The 15,203-nt window shown below is 39.9% G+C and overlaps 1 protein-coding gene across 7 annotated transcripts in view; it reads left to right on the plus strand.

The window, feature by feature from the left end:
- Positions 1-15,203, plus strand: part of TNIK (TRAF2 and NCK interacting kinase) — a 390,807-nt gene that overhangs the window by 86,013 nt on the left and 289,591 nt on the right. For all 7 annotated transcript variants that reach the window (XM_043473737.1, XM_043473739.1, XM_043473738.1 and 4 more), the window contains exon 2: positions 610-675. In XM_043473737.1, coding sequence (XP_043329672.1) covers positions 610-675 — 66 coding nt within the window. The remainder of the gene's footprint in view (positions 1-609; positions 676-15,203) is intronic.

The following is a 15,203-nucleotide window of genomic DNA, read 5'->3' on the forward strand; positions in this document are numbered from 1 at the left end:
TTCTGGGTCCTGCCGGGACCCTCCAAGTCCTGCAAGAACTGGAGGCCGTCTGCAAAAGCGTGTTTTGCAGAGGCAGCATTGTCAGGAAGGGAGATGAATTCAGAGGAATACCTTCTGAGAGAGGAAGTTAGGTGGATTCCATTTTCTCTTGAAAACTGTTGACTACCGCTGGAGGATTGCCCCACAGTATAGTAGCGCTCCTCTCTCAACTGCCAGTGTTCAACAGAGGGAGCAGATCAGAAATGTCAAACAGAAAGATCTTAAGAATTAGAACCCCCTTAGACTGATGTGTCTTTCATTTTATGCCAATGTACCCACAAGTGTATTTCCATTTGACAGTACAAAATGCGTTAATTCTTTTTTTTGTTTGTTTCCATGAAAGTCTTGTCTCCTTTTGTCTGATTTAAACACATCTCATAGAAGTGTAAAATAGAAACAAATGGATTTTGTCTCATTTCATGGCTGCAGCTGAATTAAACTTTAATACTCTTATGAGAGCCTCCTCAAAGCTGTTATTTATTTACTAATTTTAAATGTGCATTTGCTTTTGATTAAGACAACGGCTAGAGTATTGTTTTGAATTTTTATTGTTTATTTCTTTTCTTTCAGGACCCCGCAGGAATCTTTGAATTGGTGGAACTTGTTGGCAATGGAACATATGGACAAGTATATAAGGTAAGTTCATTGAGCTTGAACGTGGCTCATGTGTGGTTTCGGTTCATAAATGCTGAATAGCAGTACTGTCTGTTCTCACTCATACGTGTCTCATAACAGATTTAAAATGAAATAATATACTTGTTAATTGACTCTCCATCTTTTTAAATGAATCTGTAGTCCCATTGCCTAAACTGGATTCTGGGGTTTGGGCATTTCCATTCATTATATGTTACAGAGCTTGTATCTGACGCGTGAATTCTAACGGTACGTACTTGAAGCTCTCTGAAGTGTTTAGTTTCGTTAATCGCTGCTAGAACTGGTTTTTAAAGGCGCGAATGATGCTATTTACTTTAGAAATTTAAACTATTAAAGTATCACAGCTGGAAAAGGAGATTTGCTACTGGCCTAGGGCATGAGTTAAATGAGTTTAGTGAACAGTGTTAGGAGAACACTGGCTGACTCACAAACACAGGACTAATGGCAGCAATAACTCTTACAAAATAGGAAATAATTAAAAGCTAAACTTGAGGTTGAGTTGAGGAATAAAATGTTCTTGTTCTTATACTAATTTTTGCTTTCAGGTTCACCTTAAACATGCTTTTAAGAGATATTTTCTCCAAGTAAATGACCTAAAAATGTGATTGTTTAGAAAAGTGTCTTGATTCTCCTGATTATCAAAAGAAAATCGAAATTACCTTTTTGAACTAAAGCTCGGGGGGTTTTAGTGAATGAGCTATTGAAATAAATGCCTTCAATACAGACCAGTTGTTTCCTCATGATTATTTTAAGAGAAATATCTATCACTTTTCCTGAGTGGTAATGATATGGGATGGCATTTCAACTGTAAATTCTGTCTTGTTGTTCTATTTCTTAGAAATTTCCTTCTTTGAATCTTAAACATCTCTTAGTTGATTAAATTATTGAAGTCCAGCAGATTGTAATATTTTCAGTGCTACAGAATGTCAAAAGTATATGTGTGTGTGTGTATATATTTAAGTGTATGTAAATTATAAACATTTTAACTTTTTTTTTTTTTTACCAGTTGGTACCCTTTGGTGTCCACTCGGGAAAATTTCACTCTTGCAAAATATGATTATTTCCTAAAAGGTCAACCCCCTGCAATTAGAAAGAATGTAGTCTACCCCAGCTGTTCACTTGATGTTTATCCTGTCTGACACAAGAAAGAAAGGTGTCTCAGCAAATGCTTTTAAATACTTTCAGTGAAGGTAATTAGATTGGAAGATCATGTTATTGCCTTTTGAGAAATTGGATTGAACTTGCGAATTAATGTGAGCTAATGAATTAAGCCCTGATTTAGGCAGAAAATTACTTCTGATTTGCTGTCAATATGGAGAAGCAACTCTGTATAATGCTGTTGTTTTTATAGCACCGTTCCATCATGCTGTGCTTCCCACCTGTAGAATGCACATTTGGAAGGTAATTCACAGCTTTGTCCACTAATCTAAGAGGTGGACTATACACTCCCGCAAGAGAGGATAATCACAAGATAAGGATTCTCAATTAAGGATGAGAATGTTTGGAAAATCCAAAATGAGCCCTAATTTTTTTGGTACCCGAGGGAAAAAAAAACAAGTGGCAAGAGGTCTCAGCTCTTTGGAGAGGAAAGAAATACACCAACTGAGTTGCTAACACTGTTGTTCTAAAGGGTGCCCTTCTCTTAGTGGTTGGTTCAGAAGTTTGGCCCCTGTCAAGCTGAGGGGAGACTGCAACGCTGGCCACGGTGATCACATTGGATTTGCAGACAGGAGACTTGGTCCCTTGTGCTAGCCCTTTGTGGTGTTTTGTGGTACCATAGCTTTCCTGTGCAATAGTCAAGTGAGAGTGTTGCTATAGATGCTTTGGGGACTTGGAATGATTTATCTGAAGAATTAAACCTCCATACCCGGTTAAGGATTGGGTTTCTAGGCAACCCAGATGACATTAGGTGGCACCCCCTCCAGGACAGAGACACCTGGGTTTCCTGAGTCACTAATCCAATCCTACCGTTACTCTGAGCTCTGAAGGATTAAAGCTTAATAAAACTGCCAGACCAGATTTCAACTATACATGAACTTAAAGAGAAATAAGTTAGGAAGTGATTGTTCACATTATAGGTTATGTTTAACCTTTATGGAATAGGTATATTTTTAAAATACTGTACACATCAATATAAATTTTATAGCCCTAGAAACAGATTTCTATATCAAAAATTCTATGATACTTTCTTGACATTAAATATTAAATCTTTTAATTTTTGTAACTCTAGCTTTTGTTGTTCCTAGATAATTTTATGAACAATGATGTGGATGTAGCCTTTCTTTTCTGGAAAGATTCTTCAAAGTTTCTTTTAATAAGTTGTCCTAAAGGAGTCATAATATAATTTTATTTACAAGTAGTTTTTTTAAGATGTAGAATCTTTAAAAAAAATTAATTATTTATGTTTTGGCTGTGTTGGATCTTCATTGCTCCTTGGGCTTTTCTTTAGTTGCAGCAAGGGGGGCCACTCTCTAGTTGCAGTATTCAGGCTTCTTATTGCAGTGGCTTCTCTTGTTGCAGAACACGGGCTCTCAAGTGCTTGGGCGTCAGTAGTTGTGGTTCCCGGGCTCTGGAGCACAGCTCAATGGTTGTGGGGCACAGGCTTAGCTGCTCCACGGCATGTGGGATCTTCCTGGACCAGGGATCGTGTCTCCTGCTTTGGCAGGCTTATTCTCTACCACTGAGCCACCAGGGAAGCCCTACAAGTAGTTTTTTAAGAAGCATACTTAATTGAATAAACAAAAGTATATGTAGATATTAAGAGAATGTTTCTTGGAGTATATCTTCATTTAAGCCACATACATCTAGATGTGGAAGTATATTTTATATAAAGGTCATTTAGTTACATTTAGCTTTTCGAAGTAGCTTCTAGTTTTACTCCCAGGTCTCACTTGGTCTCTCTGTCCTTGGAAAGTTAGGTTTGTTTATCTTTTGCATTTTGGGCCTGTGTAGTCAGATGCCAATTCAGTATCTGTTTTTTGCTTTACTTACTGGACAATATACATAAATAATGAAGAGTAGAGAGTCTCTGTCAGGGTTTTTTTTTTTTTTAATGAGGAAATCATCTTCTTGGGCCTATAAAAGTGAAAAAGTGAAGTCGCTCAGTCATGTCTGACTCTTTGTGACCCCATGGACTGTAGCCTACCAGGGTCCTCTGTCCATGGGGATTTTCCAGGCAAGAATACTGGAGTGGGTTGCCATTTCCTTCTTGGGCCTATGGCTCCCATTAAAAAATAAACCAAGAAAAGGCCACATACCTGCTTGCTGGAGACTTTGGCTGTTCATTAGCATGCCGTTTATTGGGACCTGATGAAATCCAGTTTCATCACATTTTTGTTAAAATAGAGTAATTGTTTTAATGGGTCCAAATAATTGTTTAATGTTCATCGCTAAAACACCACTAAATCTTAGCCACAGTTTTCAAAAATGAATGTTCATCTATCCTGTTTCTTAATTTGCCCTTTGGAAATATATATTGATGATTGCAGAGGTGAAGACGTTATTACTGAGTGACAGTGTAAATAAGGAACATGGTAGAGTCCTCTGTATCTCTCAGGTTTCTCTTAAAACCTCCTCTAGGTTGTAAATTATGAGGTCAAGAGGCAATGTTGGTTATAGTGGTTATAGTACTTGTGGAGAAGGAACACTGAAACTCTGTGTGTGTGTGTTTTCAAAGGGTTGCAGACTTTATAGGTATATGACCTACCTTATAGGTTATCTAGCCCAGTCATTCCTCTGCTAGCAATCTGTTCCATCCCTGATCACCTCCACTCATGTGGAACTCATTGCCTCCCAGTCATCCTATTTACCTGCAATTTTCTTTGAATGTGCATTGTCATATTGAGCCAAGATTCTGCCTTCCTGAAATGTTTACTAGTGCAAGCTCATTCCATCTAACTATTAAAAAAAAAAAAAATTAAATCCTCTTCCACAAGAACATAGTCCTTCAAAAGACTTCTCTCTTCTTCCCCCAAACACATACTTGTGTCTCCTGGTCTCCAGGTATTAGAGCCTCAGTTGCTTAATTTTTCCTATGACTTAGACTTGAGGTCTTTCATTATCTTGGCTTTTGTCCTGAAACAATTCTAACATATTAATAAAAATGATATTTGATACTATAAAATAGTATTTTCTATGTCATGAAACATCTTGTACATATAATCTGATTTCTGATTTAATTTCTATAATGATTTCATGAAAACCTTGCTCTCAGTTCAGGGTCTTTATCGAAACAGTTCTCTCTATCTAGAACGCTATCTCCTCAGCTTCCTGATGACTGGGTCTTTGTCCTTCAGAACCCAGCGCACATGTTACCTCCTCAAGGAATCTACTTTTCAGGCAGCCACTGCTATTGCTTTCTTCCCCCACTGACTTTCTCTATCACATCAACTTATTTCTTTGCCTTCGTGGCATTGACACTCTCTGAAATTATCTTAGTCTTTGTTTATGTATATATTAAACAGTTAAAATGCACCATAAAGGGCAAATAAGGATAGGGACCTAGTCAGTCTAGCAATTGCTGTATCCAGCATTTACATACTAAATGGTGACCTGTGTGGGGCCCAGAGTTGAGCTCTGTTTTCCTGAATAATTCTATCTATATTTGTCCCCAGTATTTTTTCAGCATTTCCCATAAAATATCTGCTTACTTCAGACATACATATATGGACAAAAATAATCAGCAGAATTCTCTACTTGTTTCTTATGGTAGGACCTGGGTGTGGATTTTATGTTAAATTAATTATTGATAGTCTGTGGAAGCAAGACCCATGCTGCAAATTTACAAATGAGGCAAATCAGTTTTCTGAGGTTCAGTCTCCTGGTAAAGGTTCCCAGACTTTACTATGTGAAGGAAATGTTTGAGAAGTGATTAAAAATGTAGATTTCCAGGCCTCACCTCTTAAATTTTATTCAATAGGTCTGGTTGGGATCCAGGAATCTGAACTTCTAATAAGTTTAAAGATTCTTGCTGACGTTCAGAGCCCGGGGGCCACACCTCCAGAAACTCTGCAGAAACAATTGTCAGTTACCCTGTGGTAGGGCTGCCAGGTAAAGAACCCGCTTGCCCATGCAGGAGACATAGAGACTTGGGCTCAATCCCTGGGTCAGAAAGACCCCCAGGAGAAGGAAATGGCAACCCACTCCAGTATCCTTGCCTGGAGAATCCCATGGACAGAAGAGCCTGGTGGGCTACAGTCCACAGGGTCGCAGAGTTGAACATGACTGAGTGACTTTGCATGCACGCAGGGCTGCTTGAGTGAATGTTAATCCCAATGTTTTTTTGTAATTATTTAGAGTTTTTGTGCTGACTCTAACATGCATAAACTGAGAAAAGTTAAAAAAAACACAAAGATTTTGATTTGAGATTTGATGCCAGCCAGGTTTGACATACTCATTCTGAGATTTGACTTTTGCTGTTTTTATTTGACATGCTTATGATTACAGGTAAGGTTGTTTCTGAATAATTCAACTCAAAACCTGAGAATTGAAAGGGTCAAAACTGACCTGGTATAGTAGAAGAATCTGAGCCCATTGCATGAGATTTCCTTACATTTGTATATTGGGATCTCTTAAGAAACCATCTGTTGAAGTAAGACAAAGCAATTCATAGCAAACTTATTAACAATCTTAATATGGAGGTGATTCTGTGACATACTTAGGATTCAGCGTAGTTTATCATAGTCTCTTCTAATGAATCATGAATTACGCTGTTCACTCCTTGTTTGGTAAGGAGTGATTATAGGAGAATGTCAAATTTCTTAGATAATAATGGCATTTTTTTAAAAAAACAATAATTCTACTATAAAGAATATGTTATTTCACATTTGTTGAGTGCCAGTGAAAAAGCCTGTGCTTTGGGGGGAGAATGCAGAGCCAGCTGAGGTGGTTCCTAGTCTAAGAAGTGTGCGATCAGGTTAACTAATTATTGTGTGGTAAAGTTTTCGAATGTTGTGTCTTAGTTACTCTTCATGATTTTATAGGGGAGGAAACTAAAGCACACTTATTAAACTACATTATCCCTTAAAGGCAGGGTTTCTCAACCTTGGCACTGTTGACATTTGGACCAAATAGCTCTTTATTGTTGGGGTGTTGTCCTGTGCGTCATAGGGTGTTTAGCCGCATCCTTGGCCTCTACCTATGAGATGCCAGGAGCAGTCCCAAAGTCCTGACAATCAGAAATGTCTCCAGACATTGCCAGGAGTCTCCTGGGGGGTAAAATTGTCTCCCTTTCTGCTCTGTTCAAGGACCACTTCTATAAGGATAAGACAATATAGCAAAAACTCTTAAAACTGCTATGCAGACAGAGACAGTGGGAATATAAAATGTGGAGCATTGTGAATCAGAGTGGGGACCTGAATGGACTATGGGAAGGGGATTTGGAAAAAGCTTGGAGGCCTTGGCATCTGCACATTGTGGGGTGTGATTTAGCGTTTTCATAAGTGGAAAGAAGTTTAATGAAAAGGAGTTTGGAGCAGATCTGTCTTTCCTGTTCTCTTATAAACCGGGCTCTTGGGCCAGATCCAATATGTTGATTGCCTTTAAAAAGAATTTTTATACTGTTTATAGTGACAGATTATCTATTAAAATAAATTAATGATATAGCCCAAGGGTACTAGTTGGTTTCATTCAATTTTCTTAAAGAAAGGTAGCTACCAAAAATACCCCAGTACTATTTTTCTAGGAGTGTAGAAATTGTGATTTTTTAACATCAAATAGATACTTTAAAACATGTCTTGAAGATGCTGTGGCACATATGAAGCATTGTTCCTAGTCATAGGTTCATTTGACCATGGCTAAGCCTTTGGGATTATTTAGTTATTATTGCTTCATCTCAGAGGGTACTTTCATTGTAGCTGGGCAGAATTACACGTAACAGTTTTACTCCTGCCCCGTAAGTAGAATTATTTACCCTTGAAATGGGTTGGCTTGTTGAGCTTTTCATAGATCCCTGTGTTGATTGCATCTAATTTGGCTCAAGACTGTGCCACCTCATGCTGTGATCCATTGGGTGTAATGAATTAGATGGTTGCCATGGCAGCACTTGGGTAGACCTTTGTGAGCCCATGTGCCATGTACATAAGGAAGGTTGCTTCTCTGCTGGGCGGCCAGACCTCCAGAGTTGCTCCCAAAACCTACCACAGGGGACTTGGTTGGATTTCTTGTAGCTACTCGTATTGCTCAGCCCTCACTGTTTATGGAAATCATCTGGATAATTTTGAAACACCAAACATATCTGGGCCTTTCTCTGGAGATTTGGTTTTAGTGGGTCTGGTGTAGGACTGGGTAAAGCTGGCTTCCAGAACTTCCCAGATGCTTCTAGTGCAAAACCAGAATTGAGATCCACTGGACTAAGGTATTGTCTATCATGGGACTTAAAGGCTCTTTTAGGTGTCTCTGCCTTTGAGGAGATATCTCTTCTACTCTCATCTGTATCCTGGGGTTTTGTTTACCTTGTTTATTTATTCAGTGTCATCCTTTATAATAAATATCTATTATCAATTTGGCACATGTATACCCACCTTTCCTTTGAAGTGTTTAGATTGCTTTAGTTTAAAATACTTCCCTTTCATCTCATATCAGTGACTTGCCAAATAACTTGATGCACAGCACTCTGGCGACTTATAATTTTCAGATCTCCTAATATCCGTAATGACTTGTTGAGTATAGGGCAGTCTTAAGTAATTAAACAATCAATAGTTACTGAGTAATTACCATTAGTGAGGGATGATTTGTGACCTGTGGAATGAAACTCCATCAGGATTATAGGCACAGAATTTAGGGCCATGTACAGTTTTAACTATTTAGACATGGAAAACATTTGAAACTCTTAAAAAGAGTGATTAATTGGGGCCCTAGTTTGAATTTCTTATCTCTGTGGTTTAACCTCAAATATAATTGTATTAAGTCCACTTGGATGTTTTGCACGTGCAAAAATAAATAGCTGCTGTCTGGCAAGCAAATATGTGCTCTCCACCAAGTAGGAGCCCTGCTTGGTGGTGAGATTCTGCAGTAGGGGCATGAAGCATTGCGCAAACCTCCATGTTGGGCAGAGCACAGCCTCCTCTGCCGAATGTTGTGGCCTTGGGCAGGGATTCTGATTTCGGTCCTGTTCCTTGCTTTCCCAGGCAATGCACAGACATGCCGTCTGTTTTGTTCCCATCTGCAACAAAAGAAGAGAAAACAGCAGCTGGCTTACTAGACTCTTAACAAATACAAAATAGCTACCATAATGATGATAATAACGAAGTCATCTTTCTAGACTGAAGAGTTATGAACTAAAGTATGTGAAGAGTTCCGTCTCCTTTAGGGAGAAGACGCTCTATTGTTTTAGAAAACTGGCCCATGATTACATAATATAGCCCGTTGGGACTACTGTCTTTGGCAGACCACTAGCATGTTCCAGATGACGTCTTTCTTTAGAGTATTTCTTGAGAAATTCAGTTTTGTTCTGTGTGTCACATTGAGGAAGGTAGTAGGAGTTTCTCAGCTGAGTTTATTAGAAATCTTACTACTTTTTAATTTTGTCTCTTTGTCTCTCTTTGCCTCTTTCCTCCCCCCCATCCTCTTATCATGGTAAAATACCAATGCTATAAAATTTTGCTCAGTAGCATGAAGTACTTGTGCAACCATCCCCACAATCCAAATCCAGAACTTTCTCATCATCCCAAACTGAAACTCTGTACTCAGTAAACAGTAACTCCCTACTCCCCACTCCTTCTCCCCCACACCAGCCCTGCCTTGCCTTTCTCTTTTAAAATATTGCCAGTAATCTTAATTGTAGAAGTGATGGTTTCCTGTGAGCTTCTTGTAATACCAACTCTCTATCAGGCCCCAAAGGGTCCTGCAAACCTGTGCTTCTCATGATGACTCACCAGTCTGCTTTGTCCTCCAGGTGACTGACCACCCAGTACTTACAGAGCAGCATCTTGTTCTAAGAAGCTGAAACTGGCTGACACGCTTGACTTTTCTACCCTGTTTATGTCTAAATAAAATGATCCTTCTCAGGTAGAGGTAGAAGTAGAGGAAGAGGTCAGTTCCACTGCAGCATTTTATACGAATCCATTCCGAGTATTGTTCATGTTTTCTTTATTCAGTTGTTTTGGGCTGTGATTCTTTTTCTTGCAGTTTTACAGTGAGATTTCCCTTTACCTTTACTGCATCAACTGTTTTCTTTTTTAGTAGGAAAATGTTTGTTTTTCCATAGGAAATCCAGTAGTTCACATAACGACAGAGTGTTCTAGAAGGAGGATAGTGGGGGTGTCCCCGATGTAGCATCCCTTCTCAGCTACTCCTCTGAACTCCCCTCCTGCATCCATCCATAGAGCAGCCCCACGCTGCGGTCCCCAGGCCTGGATTCCTTGTCACGTGACCTCTGTCTTCCCCTCTAGCCTCATCTTTGGTAGATCCTGGCTCCTGTGGGTTCAGTGATGACACGATGCCTGCAGGGTCTGTTTGTTCCTGCCACCTGCCTGACATCCTTAACCCTTCTCTGCTCCCTGGGACCCCAGCTGACCTCTCTTTCTCACCTTGCCCTCCCTGTTTTGTTATGTTCTGTCTGGATGTTTCCACTCTAGGAACTCTGAGCTCCTTGAGTTCTGGAACGTTACCTAGCTATTTCTCTAGTGCCAATACAGAGTAGATGGCTAAAAATACTGATTAAAAACAAAAAAAGTATACCACTTCCATGTTTTGCTGATTTTGGAGTGCCCTATCTCAGTGGAGATGATTGGCTGGCATCACCGATTCAATGGACATGAACTTGTGTGAACTCCGGGAGACAGTAAAGGACAGCGGGGCTGGGTGTGCTGCAGTCCATGGGGTCGCAAAGAGTCAGACACAACAATCTCAGTAGAATATGTGTCATTTTTGCTTTATCTCAGCTGTGTAAGCCTGTAAAACAAGGAGACTGACACTCAATACAGCATTTCATAATAGCTAACACACACTAAATACTGATAAATAAAAACAGTGTCCACCTACTATGCAGTATAATAGAAAAAAAAAATAGGATAATGATAAAAGCGTTTCCCCTTCTTTCTGAAGCTGGTTTCATGGACATGAGTCTAAAACTGTCCCGGTTCCTAAACCCAAGAGGCTACAGGCCAGTTAAACTTGTGAAGACCCTGGTACACACTCTGGAGACAGAGATGGGTTTCCTTTTGCCACCTTGTTGCTAGGACTGTGGGCTTAAACATCAATATCCATGATTATAACAGTTTTCATAAAATCTTTATCTTGATTATTTTGATTTTCACAGTCTCCCCACAAGTGAGACAGAAGCGGGTATGATTATTCCTGTTTTAAAGTTTGAAGAAGTTGAGGTCTCAGTTTATAAATGACTTTTCTGAGGTCACCAAGCAGGCAGGTGATAGAACTTGACTTGGGGTCTCATACCCTAATTTTTCTCTTAGCTCCACATGCCAGTTTCCTAAGAGGAAATCTGGGGTGAGGATGAGATGTGGAAATCCCCCTAAAATGTTTGGCAGGGATTGGTTTTACCCTGCTCTTGCATAGCATGTTTAAAATTCATTTAGGATAGATCCCCGATCAATTTGAATGTGTAATATAAAGCAGTGATGCCTTAACTTGTTTCAATATATACTTCATCTAATCTCTATATCGAAAATACCAAAGGGTGATTGATGGTTGAGTGATAACATTTTTTTATACAAGGAACCAAATTGTTATTTCCCAAGAAAGATAAGAAGTTAATTCTTTTCCATCTACAAAAGGAAACCGGCATGGCTTCAGTTTGTTACATTTTACAGCATAAAATGCTGCTGTACTTACCGTCTGAAGGAGTTGGTTTCTTCTTTTCTCATGCCTTGTTTTTGATGGGAGGGGGCAGGAATAGCATATTTCTAGACTTCTTCAAAAATCATCTCCCAATAGCCAGGTGCATGATTTTTTTTTTTTCCCCAAAAGACTCTGCAGTCAGACTGGAGCTTGATAAATGTTTGTTGAATTGAATTGATTTATTCTCTCAGCTGCAGTTGCGTACTTTTGTGAGCAAATGGATGAATCTTACTGCACTGGAGACCATGCAGATATTTTCCGGGTGCATATCTGTACTTTTTTCTCTTCTGAGCAGAGGGAAGACCAGTTAGCTGTAACCTGATGTGGCATGGTGGCAAATTGCTTACTCTTTGCTTTTGTGTTTTCTCCTCTTAGGGTAGCCTAGGTTTGTGTATTTGGGGTTGATGATGGGAGAGACAAACAGAGGAAAAAAGGAAAGAATTCATGGGTAGTTTAGTTGAGAATGATCTGGCAACAGTGTCAAGATGCAAACTGTTTGTTGAATCATGAGTGCAGGTTGAAAAGCCCTGTGTAGGCTTCCCATTTCTGTTTCCATTAAGGACCACACTATTCACTTTTTTCCAGTACAGATTATAAGTATGTAGTACCCATGACCCAAGTACACCAGCACTGCCTCTAAAGTATCAGGTGCTTCAATGAGAAGTTTGACCTGTGTTCATCTCCTTCTTTATCCTTTTGTGTCAAAAGAGTGAAAGTTAGTGAAAGCAATGGACAATGTGCCCCCTTTTTTTTTTTTTTTGATGGAGGCAGAGTTGATTGCCTCTTAAAAGGATTTTCAAATTAAGCAGACTCTGATTTCCCCCAGCTAATTCACCTAGTGATTTCAGCAGAAATGTTTTGTTACCCAAACGCTTAGTACATTTTGTTCTACTGTTTTGTATCCACTTATCCATGTTGAGAGCTCCTTCAGAACTTTCAAAACCTTCCCTAAAGGAACTGATCAGGAAGCTAAGCACCAGAAGCACTCCTGTCCCCATGTGGATATGCCTGCTTCTGAGTGCTGAGAGGAGTTGGTGCTTGGCGCCCAGCCCTGATGGTCTACAGCAGGATGGGCATGGGGTGGGAGGCGAGGATGACTAAGAAGGAGCCAAGGCTGCCCTCTTCCTCCGGTCTCCAGCTTATCCATTGCTCAGGACAAGACTTGCTTGAACAAGGCTAATGGCTATAGTTAATCATCTGAGTAAATATGTTCTAAATTTAAGGTGTGGCCAAGAAACCAGTGTTGGAGTGTTGGTAGGGGATAGGGAAAAACAGAAAATGGGGGGTGGGTGGGTACAATAAGCCTGCCAACAAAGCCCGAAACAAAATAGCAGTGTCCAAACAAAAAGCTCTTTGTTTGAACATTGTTTTCCAGTCTAGAAGCGAAAGAGATTTATGAGTACCTGATTCAGCTGACGAGTAACACCATGATCAATTGTAGTCTTTGAAGTCTGGCATTAATACTATACATCATGGTGTTAGTTCTCCTTCAGATCCACATATTTATGAATACATAAAAGTAAGTGTGCCTGGTAAATCGCTTCAGTCATGTCCAACTCTTGGCAACCCGATGGATTGTAACCCACCAGGCTCCTCTGTCCATGGGATTCACCAGGCAAGAATACTGGAGTGGGTTGCCTTGCCCTCCTCTAGGGAATCTTTCTGACCCAGGGATTGAACTCACATCTTTTATGTCTCCTGCATTGGCAGGTGGTTTGTTTACCACTAGCGCCACCTGGGAATCCCACATAAAAACAAAACAGGTACTGATTATATTTCCTGTCCCACTGTACTCCCTGCTTCCATCACCACTAGCATTCTGCCATCTACATTATCAGTGTTGAAGGGATTCCTTATTCTGTACGTTTGTTTCTAGGGAACATCTCTGCGTTTCCAAGTCTGTGGTCCTCATGTTGTTATTCTAACACTTGAATCCAGAGATTATGTAGGGTTGTGATAGCCATTTGCTGACTGAGACCATGAACATCCAGAGGTTTCAAACGTCTTACTCAGGATCATACCTCTCAAGAAGGATGTGATGCACAGAACTCACAGGCCCACAGAGCTCTGCTAACAAACCATCCTCTCTGTGGTCTTGGGTAAAGCCCAGGGGTTCTCTTTTCAGATTTCCAAGGAGCACAGCTCAGGGAGCTGACCAGCTAAGGTTTGTGAGCAGGTGAGATTTAACTGACTCCTCTGTGTCTAGTGTCTATCCCACGGTAAATATAGGGGAGGAAACTCCCTCTTCCAAGTTTGTGTTTTGGGTTAAAATAGAAGCAATTAAGTACCTAGTGTTGAATATTAGTTTCAAAAACTGAGTAGATGTGCAAGGGTTTGTGTATTTATTTGGTGTTTATGTTGACAGAGTTCTCTATTTTATTTGAATTGGATTTCTCCCTGCGAAGAGGTAGCAGTTGAGGTCAGTTTTCTTTCTGGTGGTACAGTGTCACCCTACAATATAAATGGGGTCAGGAAAGCTGATTATATTAGAATGAAAGTCAAAGCGTAGCCCCTCAGTTGTGTCCGACCCTTTGCGACCCCTTGGACTGTAGCCACCAGGCTCCTTTGCTCATGGGATTCTCCAGGCAAGAGTACTGAAGTGGGTTGCCGTTTCCTTCTCCAGGGGATCTTCCCAACCCAGGGATGGAACCTAGGTCTCCTGCATTAAAGGCAGATTCTTTATCATCTGAGCCACGAGAATAATGGCACTTTATAGACGGCTCTATTGGTAAAGAACCTGCCTACGAGTGCAGGAGACATAAGAGATGCGGGATTGATACTGGGTCGGGAAGATCCCTTGGAGGAGGACATGGCAACTCACTCCAGTATTCTTGTCTGAGAAGTCCCATGCACAGAGGAACCTGGAGGGCTACAGTCCATAGGGTTGAAAAGAGTCGGATATGACTGATGCGACTTAGCATGCACACACACATCCTAACATGTACTTTGGAGGGTGGGGAATATTTACAAAAGTTCTCCAGAATAAAAATTGTAAGAAATAACAGACACCAGCTTTGGTCAGACAAAGGACTGGCACACCTGATGAAATGCTCAAAGCCTAAGAACTGGCTTACCAGCAAACACACCCCAGTGACCTGTGTGCCGTCAAAGGTCATGTTGAGGAAGAATGTTTCTACCTTTCTAGATTTAAACCTTAGAAGTTAAGATGCATTTAGAACTCTAAGAACAATCTCCTTTTTTTTACTCTGAGTCCTCTCTTATGTTAAGAGTTTCTTAGATTTAATATGCACTTTAGCTGGCAGGTTTTTTTTAATTGAAATATAGTTGATGTACAATGTTATTTTAGTTTCAGGTATATATATAATGGTTTGACATTTGCATATATTATGAAATGATCACCATCATAAATCTAATAACCAGTTGTCTTATTCAGAGTTATTACAGTATTACTGACGGTATTCCTAATGCTGTATCCCTGTGACTTATTATATATAATTGTACATTTGAACCTCTTCATCCCCTTCACCTATCTTCCCTCTCCTTCTTCCTGGCAACCACCCATTTATTCTCTGTATCTATGAGTCTGTCTTTGTTTTGTTTTTAAGATTATACATATAAGCGAGAGCCCATGGTATTTGTCTTTCTCTGACTTTTTTCACATAATATAATATTCTCTAAGTCCATGCACATTGTTGAAAATGGCAGTATTTCATTCTTTTTTATCACTGAGTGATACTGACTTATATATATAT

Source organism: Cervus canadensis, chromosome 7 (genome assembly GCF_019320065.1).
Source record: "Cervus canadensis isolate Bull #8, Minnesota chromosome 7, ASM1932006v1, whole genome shotgun sequence".
In the NCBI taxonomy this organism is placed as follows: Eukaryota; Metazoa; Chordata; class Mammalia; order Artiodactyla; family Cervidae; genus Cervus; species Cervus canadensis.